The sequence below is a fragment of the Dufourea novaeangliae genome, unplaced genomic scaffold, assembly GCF_001272555.1.
Source record: "Dufourea novaeangliae isolate 0120121106 unplaced genomic scaffold, ASM127255v1 scaffold69, whole genome shotgun sequence".
NCBI lineage: Eukaryota > Metazoa > Arthropoda > Insecta > Hymenoptera > Halictidae > Dufourea > Dufourea novaeangliae.
Window position 1 is genome coordinate 416,396 of NW_015373949.1, and position 20,421 is coordinate 436,816.

The following is a 20,421-nucleotide window of genomic DNA, read 5'->3' on the forward strand; positions in this document are numbered from 1 at the left end:
CAAATGTTACAAAATTGAAAATTGCATACAATAATTTAAATTAGAATCTGGTTGTCGCAGAATTTTGTCTTTGGCATGGGAACAAACATGATGGATCATCTATTACAATATCATTTTAACACTAGAACTACCAAAGGATATACAGGGTGTCTCAAAAGTGTCTCTCTTCCGGGAAATGAGGGGTTGCTGGGGTGATTCGAAACCACTTGTTCCTTAGCGAAAATGTTAGTTGTGGCTTCGTTAACGAGATATTAATGAAAAACCCGGACCAATCAGAGCGCAAGTTTGCCGGCCAAGTTACGCTTATACTATGACGCTCCGAACAAACAAGTTGGCATGTATCCCAGGAATCCGCGTATAATAGTAAATAAGAAAAACATAACAAATCGAACTTTTTATCATCTATCGCTTGTCATTTAAAGCGATGAATGAATGAAGCATAAATGTAAGAAAACCATGTGTAACGTAAAAAGACGAATACACAATTATTTTAAATTATAAATTTCCTTCTCAAATAACGTATTAACGAAAAGGTAATGTAATAGTGATCGTAGTTCGTTATCGACATAAAAATCCGTAGTTCAGTAACGGGCTACAGTGATACTGATTACAAATAATTGTCTTTAAGAAACCCGAGGAAAAATGTACGTACGTTAAATTAAAAAAATAATAATCAATAATAAATTGAATAGAACTCACCCTTTCGGAAATCCACCTGCAGCTTGTAAACCTGTGTCAGTAGGTCACTATACCGATCCTGCTCATCGACGGACGAAATGGTTCCTGGTTGGTGAGAGCTAGTGCACAGCTGATCGCAGGTACACGGCACCACCGAAAAACGTAGTGACAAGTGCGGCCGAGTCAACGCACTGACGGTGTTTATTTCACTGTACGGTCACTAATACTGTCCACTTGTCAGAATTATATTATTTACTTTAAATAGTTTTATCATTTATCGTGTTGCTTCTACGTTAATTTATTGTTATAGAGAAATGTGTTGTTCCTACGTTAAGAAAAATACCAAAATATTCGTGCGACGAATACATGTTCCACTGTCACTGAATGTCACGAGATAGTGTCTGTGATTTTTCTTAAGGAGCTTCTTCTATCCCCAAAACGCCGTAGTAAAACTTTAGGTGGGAATATGTTAGGACCAATGACAATATAGGACGGTTTCCCGATGGCAGGCCACCTACGTCACGCACCTCGCAAGATGCGAGGGGGCGAGAAACCAATGAACAATAACTGTTTTTCTCAAAACCACCCTTGAAATCCCATAAATTTACCAACGTGAGTGCCAGCCAGATCTTCCAGGAACAATGTCCTTACTCGCAAGGGAACGCAACATCGAGCTGTTGGCTATCTCTAACTTTGACGCATTTGTTTCACATAAACGTTCCTGTAGGCCATCGATAGCCGAAATACAGCCTTTTGCATTTCATTATTTTCGTGAAAATGGCTCGTGCTTATGAATTTATATCTCGAAAACTATTTATCGTATTCAGTTGATTCTTATATCGTATCAATCGAGAAGGATCAACCTTTGTATTACAACCTTGTTTTTATAATTTACATAAATATAAAAAAATAATAATATATTGTTATTCATATTTTCTTTATGATCATTTACTTTTATGATTTCCTAACGATATTGTTTTTCATCTCATTGAAATAATTTGGATTTCCGTACGTACAAAATAATATAAATATAAAAAACAAAGAAAGTATAAATATTTATTGTTTAATTATTAATTACACTATACATTATAATTATATTATTATTATTTTATATTTGTGTAAATTATAAATTATCATTAACACTTTCATATTGTTTTGAACCTAATTGAATTTAAAACTGATTTTTGAACTTGAAAGAAATTTATTCACAAAGGTTGATCCTTCTCGATTGAAACGATATAAGAATGAACTGAACACGATAAATAGTTTTCGAGATATAAATTCATAAGCACGAGCCATTTTCACGAAAATAATAAAATGCAAAAGGCTGTATTTCTTGAACAAATTCTTTCTCTCGTGAAATTGTACGATGGCACTTTTGCAAAACACATGTGCGTTAGTTAGCGTCAATTTCTTTCAAGTGGAGTCGCAAGCCAATACCTTGTAGCTCAGGGACGGTTGGAGAATTTACAAGGGTTCTTAGCCTACGTGCGATCTTGAAGGAGGGTCTGTGAGACGAAACAGACCTGGCGTTGCACGGTCGCTAAAGACCACGGTGGGTCTTTCGGCTATCGATGGCCTACAGGAACGTTTATGTGAAACAAATGCGTGAAAGTTAGAGATAGCGAACAGCTCGATGTTGCGTTCCCTTGCGAGTAAGGACATTGTTCCTGGAAGATCTGGCTGACACTCACGTTGGTAAATTTATGGGATTTCAAGGGACGTTTTGAGAAAAGCAGTTATTGTGCATTGGTTTTTTGCCCGCTCGCATCTTGCGAGGTGCGTGACGTAGGCGGTCCGCAATCGAAAAACCGTCCTAAATTGTCATTGGTCCTAACATATTCCCACCTAAAGTTTGACCACGTAGTTTTGGGGGTAGAAGAAGCTCCTTAGGAAAAATCACAGACAGTATCTCGTGACATTCAATGACAGTGAAACATGTATTCGTCGCACGAATATTTTCGTATTTTTCTTAACGTAAAAACAACACATTCCTTTATAACAATAAAGGAACGTAGGAACAACACACTTCTCTATAACAATAAATTAACGTAGAAGCAACACGATAAATAACAAAACTATTTAAAGTAAATAATATGATTCTGACAAGTGGACAGTGTTAGTGACCGTACAGTGAAATAAACACCGTCAGTGCGTTGACCCGAACACATTTGTCACTACGTTTTTCGGTAGTGACGTGTACCTGCGATCAGCTGTGCACTAGCTCTCACCAACCAGGAACCATTTCGTCCGTCGATGAGCAGGATCGGTATAGTGACCTACTGACACAGGTTTACAAGCTGCAGGTGGATTTCCGAAAGGGTGAGTTCTATTCAATTTATTCTTAATTATTATTTTTTTAATTTAATGCAACCTATGACTTTTTCACGGCAATAATTCTGCAAGTTTCCGTATGTACATTTTTCCTCGGGTTTCTTAAAGATAATTATTTGTAATCAGTATCAGTGTAGCCCGTTACTGAACTACGGATTTTTATGTCGATAACGAACTACGATCACTATTACATTGCCTTTTCGTTAATACGTTATTTGAGAAGGAAATTTATAATTTAAAATAATTGTGTATTCGTCTTTTTACGTTGCACATGATTTTCTTACATTTATGTTTCCTTCATTCATCGCCTTAAATGACAAACGAAAGATGATAAAAAGTTCGATTTGTTATGTTTTTCTTATTTGCTATTATACGCGGTTTCCTGGGATGCATGCCAACTTGCTTGTTCGGAGCGTCATAGTACAAGCGTAGCGCGTAGCCACCGCTAGCGCGGGAACTTGGCCGGCAAACCCGCGCTCTGATTGGTCCGGGTTTTTCGTTAATATCTCGGTAACGAAGCCGCACCTAATATTTTCGCTAAGGAAAAAGTGGTTTCAAATCACCCCAGCATTTCCCGGAAGAGAGGCACTTTTAAGGCACCCTGTATTCATGCAAACTGAAAATGTCTCACTTCTGACACTTTTCCCGCGATGATGCGATAATAGCTTCCAAAAAGACGTAACATTACATCAGCTACACCAAACGTGCCAACGTAAATAAGTCAAACATCAATTCCTTAAAAGGGTAAATCAATCTCAGTCAATGCCCCACGAGTTCCGGTCTCACAGAGCAGAAACCGTCCGCGAGTCTCGGGGAACAGGGCAGAACCCAATGGTTCTGTTTCCGAGCTCGACAAAGTGGCGCATCGCCGATACGAAATTAGTTTACGGATTCGTGATAAGCGGCTTACGCTTAGAGCGGGATAATCCGTCGGGCCTGGTCTTCGATTCTTGATCGCCGTGTGGAGAACGCGCTTTGAACCCGCACGCGCGCACGCCACGTTTGGCCCTCTGCTTCTATACTTCAAGAGCCACCGTCGGGAATAACAATCTCGCCGTCTTAATCGGGGATGGAATTATTATTCCAGGCGGATGACCAGCCTGCGGCCAATTCGAAAGCCGTTTCGACTATTCCGGTCGTAGCTGTGTGTCGGTCGGGCATCCAATGGAGCAGATGCGCGAATGGCGGCGGTACATTCATAAATCACGTTATCTCGAGCCGGTCATTATCAATCTCTCTCGCGTGTGCACTTTTGATCGCGACCCTGCTTCGAGTTCTGCGAAATGGCAACGGTCTGCAGCATCGTCGGTCCTAAAGACGGTTGCGTTCAAAGTCGCATTCGTAATTCGATCGTTTGGGGCCGTTCATGACTGTTCTGGTTGTACGAGATACTTTTTTTTAGGGTAAAAGTACATAATACATGTCCGACAATAAAGTTTTTCGTTTGCAGCAATAAAATGGCATAGACTTCTCTATTTTATCTTTCAAAGTAACTTATAGTGACAACAATACAGTTGAGACATGTGGGTTACAAACGATCAAACTTTTTTTAAATACGACGTATACTACCGACCAAACGTATAAATGTATGGGCTCCAGAGTTCATGAATCATGATTAATGGAAAAGTCATTTTTCTATTGGGATAGAATAAGAGTTACAGAATCAGTACATATATACAGCATTTGCAGCCAGTTTTAGCACATTACTCTTATCAAATTTGTTTAGAATAATATTTTTCTCTTTCTTTAACTATAAGACCCCGTCCCATACTTTTGGCTGCTAGTATAGTTAGAATGCTCTTCAGAACACTTGATATATATTTCTGAATGTCCTCAACGTCTTGAAAATTATTATTTTTCAATCTGCCATGGTGTTTTCTCAGATTGGGGAACAGTATGAAATTTGAGGGCCTAATCCACAGAATAAAGGCAGGTAGTTAATCTCAACAGCCCCGTTTTTGATCAACAAAAAGGAGTCAATGCTATTCAGAAGAATGTGCCGAGTGTTCTGAACAACATTCAACTTACGGGCGTTAAATAAAGTTTTAAAGCTTTGTATCACGGATGGTGTCATTCTAGTAACCAATTATAGACTCTTTCGTCTTTGGGCAGTACGCCCTTGACACACCAAAGTATCAGATTACAGGCTAAAAAAATCAGACTGAGATATGTTAGCAGTGAGGAGTATTGTCTAGTATTAGCCAAGAGATGCCAGAGGATCTAGCATCCTTTCTTTAGAGAGGATCTTCGGAGATTCTAGAAGAATCACGATGAATTAGTTAATGGAGCAGGTGATGTCGATACTAACCTCTTTCTCTTTGACATCTCTATATCGAACCCACTTGCCCAGCCGTGGTCGCCAATACTCGAGCAGATACGCCTCTGCATACTCAACACCCAACCCGTTCCCAAAGCGGCCTTGAGTAGCGGTACCCGTGATCAAATGAACCGTATGAAGGTCGATCTCCAACCATTCTCGGGCCTCCTGGGTGATCTGATTCTTGGGACACCATGCGCCGCCGAGATTCTCGACTTTTAATCTGGAACAGACGGATTATGCTCTATGAGGAAACGTTATTCTGGTCTTGGTCAATCTTCATCGAATACTTGTTCAATTGTGTAGATCGTATCTGTATGAACGGCAATTTATAGCGATGCGTTGTTGAGTTTTTTAGTGTATTATATCTTGTATTTATGTAATTTAAAATATTTGCAGTACTTGTTGAAGCTCGGATTTTATACAATAGGAGGGTGAATATCTACAGGACAGTATGTTGGTTGGACCACTACTGTAACTTGTAATTGCATTAAATAACTTAGTACGAACAACGCGTATTGTCTGTCAAACGGCGCAAATTTCCTACACATGATAAACTTGTCACTACAGTAATGGTCCCACCTAGGTGATGGTCTAAATTCGGCAACCTTCCCTTATACAGTACCTTGTATTGTATAATGATGATTATATTATTATTATTATTAATATTAGACTGCGAATCATTATGCAAAATATAATTTTTCAAGTGATCTATAAAGACAGGAGTAAAAATAGGAACTTTTTTGTTCTGTTATGGACTTCAGTGGGTTAAAAATAAAATATAAAATTTATTAAACTGAATGGAATTTTAGTTGTTTACTATATCTCACATATTTGTATATGATATACATACATAACATCGACAGTCTAATTATTATTATTTACTAGACCAAAATAAAATCTTATATAGATATCAACGAAGATTCAATATCACTTTTAACCGAATAAAACCTGTAACTACACAAATAAGTTCAATATCTGTTTTCGAAAACTACTGTAGAAACATATGAATCTGTATAGACATTCGAAATCTTTCTATAATGTTCTTCTTTTGTATGGTCTTCAAAATTCTTTAACAATTGAGACATCTAATTAATATCCTCTTTAAATTATGTGATCAACTTTGTGCTTTTTTACGGAATTATTTTTCTGCATAAGTAAAATTCAATTTTGAAACTTTACATGGTTTACAAGGAAGATTTTACCTCGTGATCCATCCTCAATCTCAACAGGAGGACCACACATCGAATCATTCCTATATAACAGAGTGCCATGGCTTCCAACTTAATTCCAAAGTTTATCATGTTCGAACATCTTCGGGAAAGTTCTACCTGAGATCGCAGCGTTCTTAAATCCCGCGGAGAGAAGTACAAACAGAAATTAAACAAGGCGCAACTGCCGGGACGGTCGTAACTTCGGACGCGTTCCGTGCAAGTTTTTCTGTATCGGGACGAAGAATAATCGGACACAGAATTCCTGGGAACATTCCGTGAACTTCAGCGATTCGATCTATTCCCGGACGCTCCTGGAATCGGCTAATTCTCCATCCGAATCTCCCCCGATACTTTACAGAACGTAACGAATTAATTAAAGACGAAGGTATCCGTCGGCCCACGAGAAGGACGCGTATCGTCTCCTTTTCATCCTGTCGGTCCAAATTTTTCTAACGTAAATTCCAATATCGTCGCGAATACCAAGGCTCGTACGGTAACTTTTAATACTTTCATTTTTCCAATAATAAATTTGAGCGCCCTCGAACCCACGGTAACTTCTTCAGAAGAACTTGGATCCCTTGATATTGCCCATACCGGATGCGCGTTCAAAGCGGGTCGGAAAGCAAAAAAAAAAAAAAAGAAAGAAAGAAAAAAAAAGGGAAACACGGGTTTAACCGCTTAATGAAACCCGGACGAGCGTAGTAGATACCGCGGGATAGAGGGCGGTACAAGTGATACGTTCGAAACTTTTAAAATCACTTTTGTCACGTGAACCCTTCGCGAGCTTCGACCGCGATACCAAACTCCCGATAGCAATGAACATTTTCCTTCCATTCAAAGTCTCTTGTTGTACATTTTTCGTGAAAGTTTGAGAATATTCATGCGTGTGTGGATGACACTTGTTGAGACGAGCTTATGTTAAGGCCATCGTAATTTAATTTATGTTACGGTAAATTAAGAAATGTCATTTTGAGAGTCGACTGGTGCCTTTTTCTTAAATTTATTGTTTAGGACTCAAGTACGGCAGGAGACTTCCTGGGAAAGTTGACCTGACCGTACCGCTATCGAAGGCACTTGACGAAGCGTAAACCTAGCCGACGCATTGCGCAAGGCCCGGAGTTCGATATTTGGGAACAAGGGTCTTCTGTGTAGCCATCCTGGCGCTACCCTTGTTATTCCTCTGACTCCACGTTGTCTGGCGCATCCCCTCTTTTGGGTTTGTAGGCGTTGCGTGGGCTGGGAAAGCGCCCTAGCATTTGCGTTGGTAGGGCCCAATGCCCCACTTTTTAGTTTTCATCGGGTGGAGCGAATTTTCCTGCGTCGTGAACGGGAGATTCACGTCAACCACCGGACGTATAAGATCGATAAGATTCTCTCGAACATTTTCTAGTTGACACACTCACTTTATAATAAAGTTTATTAACCAGTTGCGCGGTGTGAATTCATTTTTCTTTCCTTTGGGCAACTTCATCTTACAATTGAAGTGCGAGTGACATTTCGCTGAATATTGTCGAGAGCACTCACCCAACACTTATGCGTGTTAGGTCACGTCTGTTGTACAGATTTAACCCTTTTCAACCGTAGGATTCCATTTGGAATCATTAACTTCCTTAGCATTTGTAATTCATGTTACGAGTCTGAAGATTCAATATGGCGTCATATCCTATAGTTCAGTTTTTGGCCGCCAGATGGATACATTCTTGAAAATAATATTTAGGAATTGTTTAACAGATTGACTGCCACGTCACTCAAAAATATCGATGACGCGTACATTGCAAAGACGACTGGATTATATAAATACCATTACAAAATTTTCAGTAAAATTAATATCACAGTGTAATTTAAAACAAAACCAACAATCTGTATTAACTAAACGCATATACTTTCGACGATGTATAACTTAAAAATTGAAATAAAGTTTGTCTGGCTACGTACGACCTCTTTCATTGTGGCAGTGAACGTATTAATGAATATTCGTTTTTGTTTACAAACAAGTTTTTTAGTTTTTTAACTTTCTTGTTGTTCTGACATGCAAAAAATAACTACATGCGTAAAAATATTTTTTTTACATTTGAAAGAAATAATTCACATCGGAATGTATTAATATTGCTAAATCGGACCACTTGAATTATAGAGAATTAATTTATTCCGAACTGACAATGAGATTTTTAATTGTATACGGTTTGATCCGGAAGTTTCTAAATTTAGGTTAAAAGACACATTTTTCGTAGGTTGTTAACGTTTGTAACTTATCAATTACGTAAAACTATTTCTTTTTGCAGAAATACACTACAGTGATTTTTCGATGAATGCGATACGACCAACGGCGTTATTTTCACCACTGGGGTGGGGGAGTCCCTCTCTGGAATCGATCAAAATAGAGTAAACAGAAGCTAAGCAGAGGCTCAGCTTCGGGTAAAAAAACAAGTTTATAAGGGGCTATAAACGTTTCCGCAAAGATTGACGTATTTTGAGGGAAAATGGCAGACTATATTGTCATGGTAGTGGGGGAGAGTAGAGTAATGACGTCACAACTGTAGCGTTGCGATTGGTTACGACACTTGGTTGGGCTTGGATTTGACGTGGTTATGTTATGATTGTCTTACTCTACTTTCCCCCACTACCGAGATAGTAACATCCGTCATTTTCCCTTCCCGTCGAGGGATTTTTCTGGCCCCGCTGCGTCGCACTCATCTCTGGAAACGTCAGAGATACTCCTTTTTTAAGATGGCGGAGAGAGTGACGGTAAACGCGTTTTGAATCCCTGAAATTATATCGCATTGCCTTTCTTTCCATCTTCATTTCTAATTTGAGGAAACCGTAGAAAACCAGATTATTTAAATCTTTTAATTGATGGATAACCAAGCGGTATAACTTACTTATCTCATGAAGCCGAAGTTCTCGCGAAGCCAAACTTCTCGACTGCTACTTTTTCCGCCATCTCCAAGGAAGAATACTGAACGCATTTCCGGAGTTTGCATAATAATTCTAAAGGGTGGATTTCTCGTAACGAAAATTATTTCGAAGAACTCATAATAAAAATTATGCTTATCTACCGAGAAATTGCTGTTTTACTTTCTGCAGGGAGACTTTTTCGAACGAGTCAATATACAAGATAGTTGTTGGTGCCTCTAACTGGCGAATAATTATCAATTTGTGAGCAGAATTAATGATTCAGGGTATTTAGACAACTTAGAATTGGTCTATGTTTGTGTTTTTGGGGAGAGAACAGATCTTTGATGTCAGCATCCGGTTTTTTATTATCCGGTATCGTATACTATACTATCATTAGTCGTTCTGTAGGATTAAACCAGAAGTATCTTTCGTCATAGCTGGCGAACATTTTAATAAATAATAATTGAAAAATAAAATTTGTGAGTTTAAACATAACTGTTACATTTAATAACAATGAGTAATTTACAACAGATGAATGTTAGTTGTGACTTTTCTGTCTTACTTAACACGTTCCCTGCCCATCACACGACAGCGCGTGATGATTGGCTTTCAACGGTGGTGTGTCGTTTCAGATGGGCAACAATCGTGTTCATCTAACAAGGGGACTTCGGTAACCCGAAAATTCCGATTTTTTTATACTTCACAGGATTATAGTGGATCTCGATAGAAATGTCAGGCAATTTACTTTTGTTGTTACTGTTTGGTTCTACTTCTCTGCGTATCTTGAAAATTATCGTAGATGTGAAAAAAGTATTACAATGAAAACTTAATGGTGTATAAGGCGTGGTAAAACTGCGGCATGAGATTGTTAAACATTTCTTTATAGAACATATTTTTGTAAGGTAATGATTAGACTGCGGATTTTATGCATTTATAGCCCACAGGGCACTGTGAAATGCAGTAGAAGACAAAACTTTCATCGGATCCATTGATTTTTCTATTTTAATCTGAACCCAATAAGATACTTAAGAGGACAAATAAATTTCTACATTTGCTCTTATCTTTATAAATTAGTTTAGAAAATGTTATATTGCACAAAAATCCGCAGTCTCAGTTTGGAAGAAAAAGTATTGGTATCCGTCACAGACGCGATACGCAACATAAACCCCCTTTGCAGCCGATTGTAATTCAGTTTCGGACCAACATTGGACGAAACAATGTTCCAGGGGGAACAAATTCGCAAACACTTAATGTCGTTTCCCTGTTCCACGGGAGTTCTCGGCGAAAGTAACTTGAATCGTCATTAAAAAACAAACAGCGGACGCGGGTCCACGGGCTCATTTAAAATTAAAAACGAATAGAATAATCATAACACCTTAAATTCTTCGCACCTTCGCGAAACTTCCTCGCCTCTGGGATTACGCCGTTGGAAAGTTTTACGAAGCTTCGAATACTCTCCCATTGTTCCTGCCCCGCCTATTATCGTTACAAATAATCAACGAGGCATTCTCTTTCCCCCCACCAAAAAATAGAAAAGAACCGAAAAGAAAATAATCAACGAATCACGATCCTAAATCACAAGAGAAACGATAGAGCGATGGGGGCAGGCAAGGTAAACGACGAGTAACCGAATAACCACGTATTACCTTGTCCAGAGGCGATACGGGACGAAAAACAAAGAGCAAAAGGGTTGAACGGCGGCCCGTGGTTGACTCCTGACGTACCAGGTGATCCCCATCGAAGGTGCAACGCCGGGGCCATTTAATATGTCCAGGTTGTAGCCACGGCATCGGTGTGTTCCCCCTCTCCCGTGCTTCGGTTTTAATCTTTTGGGGGAGAGGGTCGAAAGTAAGGCGCGGAGAGCTCGTCCGAAGCCGGGGCATGAATAAAAGATGAGGCGCGAAGCGCCTTCCCTAATTGCGTGGACCGTTTAAATGCTTGGCTAAGAGAGAAGCTTCTCGTCGTCTACGTAACGCCACGGCTATACCTATATGTATACGTGTTGGTATATCCTTTAGAAGGTGCGAGCTGAATAGCGTGGAAAGACGGTTGTGAGAGGGCGGGGAGGGGGATGGAACCAACGTCTTGGGGGTTTAAGCGGCCCGGGACTCGAGTTTGTTTTAGCGTCGTGCATTATTCTTCATTACTCGAATATTTCGGGGCGTACCTTAACAACCGTGTAGCCCCCGGAATATTTGCGCTATCCTTAATTGCCGTCTGGGAATCGTCGCGACGGGATCGCGATACGGATAATTCAAGTTTTTCAATGGAGAGTGAGATGGTCCGAGTAACGAGAAAGGGAAAGTCCAATCTTCGTGGTGATTTCCAAGACTTGGAATTATGTTCACGGATTTCGGCACCGCGGTACCGCTGATCTTCCCACGTTGGTAATATGGTTTCCTTCGCGCCCCCACCCCTGTCGCGAAAACTAAATTGCGGACGGTTCATTAAGTTTTTCGCAATTTCGAAATCTCATTATCCGCGACGCGTTTTCGGGGATTTGACGATTCGCCGCAAGCGCGCGCTAGCAAGTGGGGTTGTTAATTTTAATAAGATTCTTTTTGGGGGAATTCGAAGGGCGGGGGTGAGTTTGGGGAATACTTTCTGTTATGAGATAAGGGTTTGACTTTATTGTTTTGAGGAAAATCTAGTCGAGTCTGGGTAAAGTTAGTCTTTCGAAGAAGTTTGTGAATCGTGAAAGGATTTGCAGGGAATTAATTGTGATTGAAGGACATTTTTAGGGTAGTTGTCGACCGTCAGCCAACAGGCTATGTTGTGTTGATACTCGCAATTATTAGATTACCGTAGGAAAATGTGGATACTTTGGAGCTAATTTTCTAGAAGATTTGAAAAGATATTATTATATTGACAACCAAGTGATAACGCAGTTTCTTTAGAGTGTTTAGGACAGACAAATCCTCGTATATGGAGTGTCTCAGGTCGGGTAGTACAATCAGGCAAGAGATGATTCTATTAGAAAAAATAAGTTGGCAAAAAGGAATAAGATTTTTCGGATATTGCTTTGTTTTCGAAATAATGGAACTTGAAAATTTGTGGGATAGAAGGGCAATAAAATAAGACTAGGCCAATGCGTATGTTTATTGCAAGCCGTTTCTACTTTTGTCAGCACTAATACACGTGTTTTAGACGAGTGTTCAAACCCAATTTTCACAAAAATGAAAGCTCTAACGAAAAAATTTATTTTGTTTTTCGACTTATTTTTTCCTATAGTATCACATCTCGGTTATTGGTTATACTACCCGACCTGAGACACTTTGTATTTTCAAAAATTATTCACTGTCATGTGACATAAATTATGGGTTTTCTTTTGCTCTCGAGCTAAAGATGAATATTTATAAATAGTAAAGTTTTCTATGAGATAAATGTAATTAAGATCCATGAGGTTCAAGACAGTTAGGGCAACCAGGACTATGATAAATATTGAACTACAGGGTCTTTAGGCTACTCTGTCAGTCAAAGTATAAAATAAAATTAATTTCTATTGTTCAAAAAATATTTTCTCTGTCAATTATCAGTTGTGAATCGTTTAATTTTTCAAAATAAGTGTTTGACTTTAAAGTCACACTGGGCCGTAGCCGTAGTGCATTTGCAAATGGAGCAGTCATATTACCAATCTTCAAGTTACATTGGTCAATTATGGCAAAAATATTGTAATTTTTTTAATAATGATAAAACTGTTACGTGACTTCAAATTTACACTAGGCAGTCGTGGATCAACAAGTAAATAAAGATTTACTGAAACCTACTTCATAGCAGCCTTGTTGCTAACAAATACCAACCAGGAAACCATTCACTCATTCTTCAATCTCTGATGAAAACCACGAAGCACAAATTAATGCAAACTAATGTATCTTCCATTTCCCACTTAAAGGCTTTTAAGTCTACGGAGTCCCAATCGGTTTCCCGTATATTAACACGAGCAACGAAGCGTAGAAACCAACCAGCCCTCCTCAAGACTATCTAAAACTTTTGTATAAAATCATAACCTCCACAAAATTCCGCCCGCGATCCGTTCCCCTCATCCATCACGCCGTTATCACCCCGACAAAATCACCGCGTGGTGTGTTTGCAGCTATTCTCCATTTTCTGAACGGGTCCCCGCGCGCGTACCAACGCGTGGGAGCCGTTCCGTTGAATATTCACGCGAAGGCACCTAATGGCGATACTTTTATCAGTTCGCTGGAGAACATTGACACTCTTATCTGACGCGGATTGAGGTGAGTCCAGTTTATCTAAACTCGTTTCACCTGACTGCGTCTTGCCTCGCTCGCCTCGTTCGCTATTTGCTCGATCGCGGCGGTGCGTCAGGTAATTTGCAACGAGGCATTAACGCGACAAGTCCTCCCCCCCCCCCCTTAAGGTTTTTCGAGATCGTCGTCCAGCTAATAATCGTGCTTACCGGCCATCAATGCGGGAATGATAACACCACGACACGTTCCCCTGGCAGAACCGTGTTGGCCGGTCGTGTGTTATAATGGCTGTGGCTCTCTCCCTCGCGAGAGATTTACAGCTGGCGTGGATAGAAGTACCTCTCTTTATCCTTAACAACCGGCTCGGGTATGAACTGGTTTCCTGTTGTTGGAACAACGGACAAGGAGGCGCGGCGCCGATACGGGCTAACGACGACACGGTGTCCATACACTCCCGTTCATAAGTACCTATGAGGACATTTATCGTGTACGCAGTAAATGTCATCAGGCATTATGAAATTTTTGGAAGTTTAGGATAGTCGCGGGTGTGTCTTTAAAGTAAATGTGCACCACAAATAACAAGAATAAAGTTTTATTCAAACAAAAACAAGAACTAAACAATCACGAACAACAACGAAACTATAACGAAACCAAAACAGCTGATAAAAATAAGCAATACAATAATAATAAAACTATGAGGTATCAGATGTTGTTAACGGTTCGACGGTTGACGATGTTCTGCCCAATCTGCCCGTTTCCACAGTATTCCCATGGTTACACGAGAAAAACACATGTCTCGTTTTCCCAAGACTTTTCCGAAAAAGAGAAAGTTCTCCTTCAAGCACTTGGGAAGGCGGCGACGTGATTCAAACCTACCCTGAATCTCTGTCATACAGATGTTATGACCTGGTAGGCAAAAGTGCAAGGGAAACACCGAAACTGTAAAGGTCTGCTACAGAGGTTTTAATTAAAAACTGTTTAGGGGATGTTAATCCTTTGCGGTCGGAGCTTTTTTGGGTATGGGAAACCAACAAGTCGACATAAGTTTTTTTGGTAATTATTCGGAATAGGTCTATCCTCATCGATTTCAATGGCCTTGAAATATGTTGTCAAGCTCCACATTCTGAACAACTTTTCCCTATACATGTTACCGCTGCTTGGCTTTAGTTTTCGAGATATTTTCAAAAATATATTCTATACTGTATACAGTAATCCCGCGTTAAATGCAACACGAAACCGACCGGATGAATGCTACGTCGTCATCCCCATCATTGGGGAAGGGGGCCGTGAAACTTGTCAAGTGCTTAATTGTTTGCCTCGCCGCGGCGGCTTCCTTTCTCGAGCCGACAGCTAAACGAGGGGAGATCAAGAAAAGATTACATGCCCGGGTATCGGGTGGCACGACACTAATGTAACGATGAAACTTTTTTATTTTTGATTCTTTCTTAATAAAACTTTTATTAACATATTGGTAAGATTATTTCGATTTAAACGATACCAAACACGGTATAATTTAAAACATATTTACTTATGTAGAAGGTGTTAAAAATTCATATTCTTTTATTATTGCTTCTGATAAAGTACAAACGTAAAAAAATGTTGGAGCCTTTGTTTATTGTGTACAAAGGTGTCAGAAAGATTTAAAAGGGTACAATATTGAATGTCGGAAGAAAAAGAAATAAACGCGTACATAGATATACATATACCGTTGCTCACCAAAGGATTCGAATGCACCACCGCTGTTTTTAATCCCTCATGTAACAATTTATCCCATGTCATACTCGAGCAGAGCGTCTAGTTATCCAACTGTTTATTCCGAGTGAGACTCAGAGTTTTAAGAAGCGAACTGTGCGACGTGTTCCCCTTGTGCTATAGCGCTATATCCAGCCTGTGCATTAACCAGAGTTGGGCAGAATTTTATTCGAATAATACACAGTGAAAAGCAGCAGTATCTGAGGGTGTCGTTCTGAGGTTTATACAGTTAATGAGATTAAATAATTGTTTGACAAATGTCGATTCATTCGTAAAGAAGTATTATTTTATTATAAAAATTGACATTTCCACGTTTAAACGATTAAAAATGACGAAATACTTTTTTATCTTTTATTCGTTATTCGAAACATTTTATCTAGATAATTAGTTTGCCCATTTCTGGCATTAACCGAGTCGTCACTCGCAGTGGAGCCAGAATACGAGACACGGAGGACAGCGAATGGAAAAGAAAGAGAGGTCTGTGTGTCGGTGAGACCAATCCTCGGCTACCTCGACTCTGACCTCTCTTTCTTTTGCATTCGCTTCCTTCGTATCCCGTATTCTGACTCACCGTGAGCGACTGTTGCATGTCGATGCGACACGGGGGATGCGACTGGGGTACGAGGCTAGTTCAAAATTAATCAAATTAATTGTATCGTCTCGATTGGCCAAAACGGTACGACAAAGAGTGTGCGAGACATAGTAAGATAACACAAGCCGCGGGCGGCCGCAATGTAATCATTGGCCAGTGAGAGCATCACAGGCGGGTCACGCAGTCGAGTCGAGTGAAAACAGAAGCTTTCTCTCTGTTTTTCAATATCTTGTTCTTTTCTATATTTATATTCTATTTTGTACAAAATTACATTGTAAGGTGCTGAAAACGTTTCCACATCGTAGTGAATGCAGCGAAGCGGACCCGACTTTGTTGCGTCCAACACGGGATTAGTGTACTGTATTTTGTTCGGTATGGGTAATTATGTAGGAAAATGGCAATCCCGTGGATGACCTTGACCTTGACTATGTTGCCAAGGTCAACGTCCTGAGTGACCTTGACCTTGAAAAAATTGGCAGTACGCAATATTTTGGAGAAGATACATATTTGAAAGAGTGATCGGAGTAGGTCTGAGACTGGATTCGTTAGCGTGGAGGATGTTTGTTAAACAATAATCGAGTTTCTATCTCTTTTTCGGAGTTGGTTTCCTGAAGAAACACAAGTACCTGATAAGTCTTCTAAAATATATATTTTCTCTTTCCAAAAAGAATCAACCTTACGTACACAATCGCAAGTAGAAACTCGTCTATTGTTTTGGGGAAGGGGCTGCCGCCCCTCCACCAAACCCCCTTCCGCTATCGAATCTAGTCTCACAGCCTACTCCGATCACTCACACACACATAAACATAAGGGAACCCAACTTACATCAAAGGAAAAATGTCGAAAGGAAGAATTTAATAATATATAAAATAACGATTATAATTTACAATTACCATAACTATTAGCTCATCTTAACAATAATACATACTATATATTTGAAAATATTTCAGTCATTACATCGAAAAATGCAGTTTTTTGGTTGTCAAAGTTACTCTAAAGAAGAGCCTTCAGGGGTTTCCCTTTCTCGGCGCGTGGCCTGGTGGGAATCCAACGCGAGCTGTGTATTTTGTGCGACGATGCTCGGTCCCCATGACACTGTGTGTCTCTATCCATCCTTCGGCACGAACATCACGAGAGCCACTCGCTTAGACGCTCGGTAAACCAACTTTCTTCTTTACCCTGCGATTCTACGTGTGGCGTTTAAAAACCTACGTATTAATTTAATCCCCTTTTAATATGTTGCTCAACATTTGGGTACAATACATTTTTTCAAAAGAAATAAACTTTGTAGTACAAAAACTCACTACATTAAACTCATATCATTTATTTATTGATGAGTGCCTACTTAGAGTTTAGAGCGCGTATAGGCACCAACCGTTTGTAGTGAGTAATGTGAAGTGAGCGTGAATAGACGCCAACAGTTCCAAAAGGGGTAAGTAAACATAAAAATTTATGTATATTGTAAGATTAAACATACTTTTACATTTAAAGGATATAATATTAGTCTCTTTATTTTAGAAAACATTCTCCAAGATGCATCCTAGGTTTACCGCCGCAAGCATCAGTAAATTTTGTCACGTCGATAATATTAAAATGTTCTCCAAAAACTTCAAAATCTAGCTGATCATCACTTGCTAAAAAATTCGTCGCTTACATCCATTTCACAATACCGCTTAGAATAGACTAAAATAAACACGTAACAATCGACTTCTGATAAAGAACAGATGCGGTTTCACCTATCCCTTCTTTTTGGGGTTGCACTCTGACAATTTTTCAAGGTTTTCTTGAATTCTATTACTGTCCTAAGGCAATTGGAAGTACAAAAATAAAAAATGCCTTTTTTGTAAGACACTCGGTCGCCATTTGACTCTCCACTGCGAAGAGTTAAAACTCGATTGACAAGGCTTATGATTTCATGAAGTATCAAATGTAGCCTTAAATATGTCATTTTGAGAAAACATCACATTTTCAATAGACGGACCAAGTATCTACATACTTATGAACGGTAGTGTACCTACGCCACGTTCGACAAGCGGCACCGCAACAACCTGCAATGCACGAGACGGAATAATAGACGAACGGGCCCCTTGCGTAGGTCGGGTTTATGGTGTTCCTCTGAGTGTCCTGGGGTTGGTTGGAGCGTGAAATCCAACGACATTAATGTTAATTGATATTATGCGGTGTTAAGGGCTAATTGATATTAACCGGCGGATGTTTGTTTTTCGATGCGAGCCGGTAAAGGACCGGTTGCTCGTGATCGAAGCAGAAGAAATTTCTATGCAAATCTGGGAAGGCGAAGAGAAGTTACGGGGATAATTTTAAACCATTGACAGTGTAATTTTTGTTTAATGTTCTAAATTACTTCTGTTCGCGATAAGAAACCGTTTGAAACCGGTGAAGTCGCGAACAGTAACGGGAATAGGTCTTGTGTGATCTGGTTTGAAATTGATGTTATACTAATTTCAAAACCGGACAATTTATTTTCCTTTAGATATTGGACAGACTGAGACAATAAAAAATTATTCTTTTGAAAATTTGTTCCTACCGATATATGGACAAATAAAAACGATACAAATTTATCTAAACTTTTTTTCGATATCTATTGTAATTTACGAAGTACCAGCGAATAGGTAAAAGGGATGCTTTGGATAGAAAGGGTGGTATCACCTTTAAAGTCTAAAAGTAGCAGCAACCCAGTACGGAAAAATTCTTAACTTGGTCCCATAAATAAATGAGCAAAGTTACAGAAAACAGGTCATGTATCACTTCGCGAACATCCCTTGTAAGTGGTGACAAACTTGAATATCTACAGCAGCGCTGTTCAGCAGTTGCCCGTACGGGCAGTTCATAAATTGGCGGGCAGTAGGCCACGCCTTCTTGGGCAACGGCGTGTGATTTATCAATGTCGTGATTGTCTGTCTTAAGAAGAACTATGTTTCGCAAATATATAACGGGAAATACATCATGCTGTACCTCATTGAATTTGTCTCAAAAAACGCTATTCTACTATACAAAAAATTACGATATTCTATTTAAAATATCAAGGTGATTTTGAAATTTCCACCAACCGGTGCACCTACAGAGAAACTATGTTCGCTATTGTTTATGTTGCGAGTTTATCGCGGGTGATAATATAAAATGTTCGTTAGGAATACGTCTGACATATATAACATTATTATTAGCGTCGCGAGTGATAACGTCCTCGTCACCAATGTGTTGCCCGCCCTTCCTTTCACAACTCCTGTCTCACCTGACAGTTCACCGCGGTTACGTCCCCTCGCAGCCTGCACACTCTCGTGAAGGTGCAGCGGGACCGTGTCTGGTCGGTGTCATCGAAAAAAAACACGACCAAGAAACGACATCTTTTGTCCGGACCACTTTGTTTCGAACCATCGAAAAATCCTTCCCCTCCCTCCCTTTTGCCCTCCTCATTTTAAATTGCCGACGGACGCATTAAGGAGGCGTGGTAAAAAATACTCCTGGAAACAAATTATCAGAAAAACAACACAACTTTAGGTATATTCTTCTCCGGTTTGGATACATACAGCGTACGTGCGAAAGTTACGTACAATTGGGCATCAGGTGATTCCTCATAAAATAATGCGAAAACAAAATAATTGTAATTTTTCATTGAGGTTTCATTTTCGAAAAAATCAACTTGACTGGCGCGTCTGTTCATTGCATTTAGTTTCTACTTACTGCCATAACGAATACACGCGTTTCAGATTAATGTTGGATGTTGATTTTCTCAAAAACGATGTCACAAAGAAAAAAATGTTATTCTAAAATTTCGACTTATTTTTTCACGTAGAATCACCCCATACCCGCTTGTATGGGATAAAATTGAGACAGAACTTTCGGAGGCACCTTGCATATTTCGAAACAGTTTTTTTCTGAGTGTTCGTCATGTTTTTGAGAACGTTTTAATCGTCCATAGAAGAGTTAAGTGAATTTCCCAATTTTTTATACGAATTTTAGGAAAATAATTTTTTCTCTGGCTTTTATTTTTTGTGAACTGCTCCGATACCAAAAAATAATCACACTTTTCTAATTACGATCGATTAATTTGTGGAGGAAAACATGACGAATAATCAAAACAAAAGCAAAACTGAAATTCACTTACTTCCACTCGTTAGAAATTGTTGAAATTGGTCTTGAAATGTTCAGAAAAACATTAATTAAAAAGTAAGAGCCGAAAATCGATTTTTTAGATGATTTGTTTCTCCTGCCCCCTTAAATTGAGCGAGGTGGAGAGATATCTCTTGACGGACTTAAATTTTCCATCGCGTTTACCGCTTCGAGGGTGATTCTGAATTCGGCGAAATTAGCGGAGGTCGTGACAACGTTCTGCCCACTATCTGAACGTTATACGCTGGCCTGGTATTATGGACATCGTTGGCCAAGAGAACTGACATGCGGGCGGGTTTA

General features: G+C 39.5%; 1 protein-coding gene across 1 annotated transcript in view; it reads right to left on the reverse strand.

Annotated features, from left to right (window-relative positions):
- The window catches only part of LOC107186128 (discoidin domain-containing receptor 2-like), a 167,697-nt gene that overhangs the window by 119,404 nt on the left and 27,872 nt on the right, over window positions 1–20,421 (reverse strand). The window contains exon 3 of the mRNA XM_015573939.1: window positions 5,321–5,552. Coding sequence (XP_015429425.1) covers window positions 5,321–5,552 — 232 coding nt within the window. The remainder of the gene's footprint in view (window positions 1–5,320; window positions 5,553–20,421) is intronic.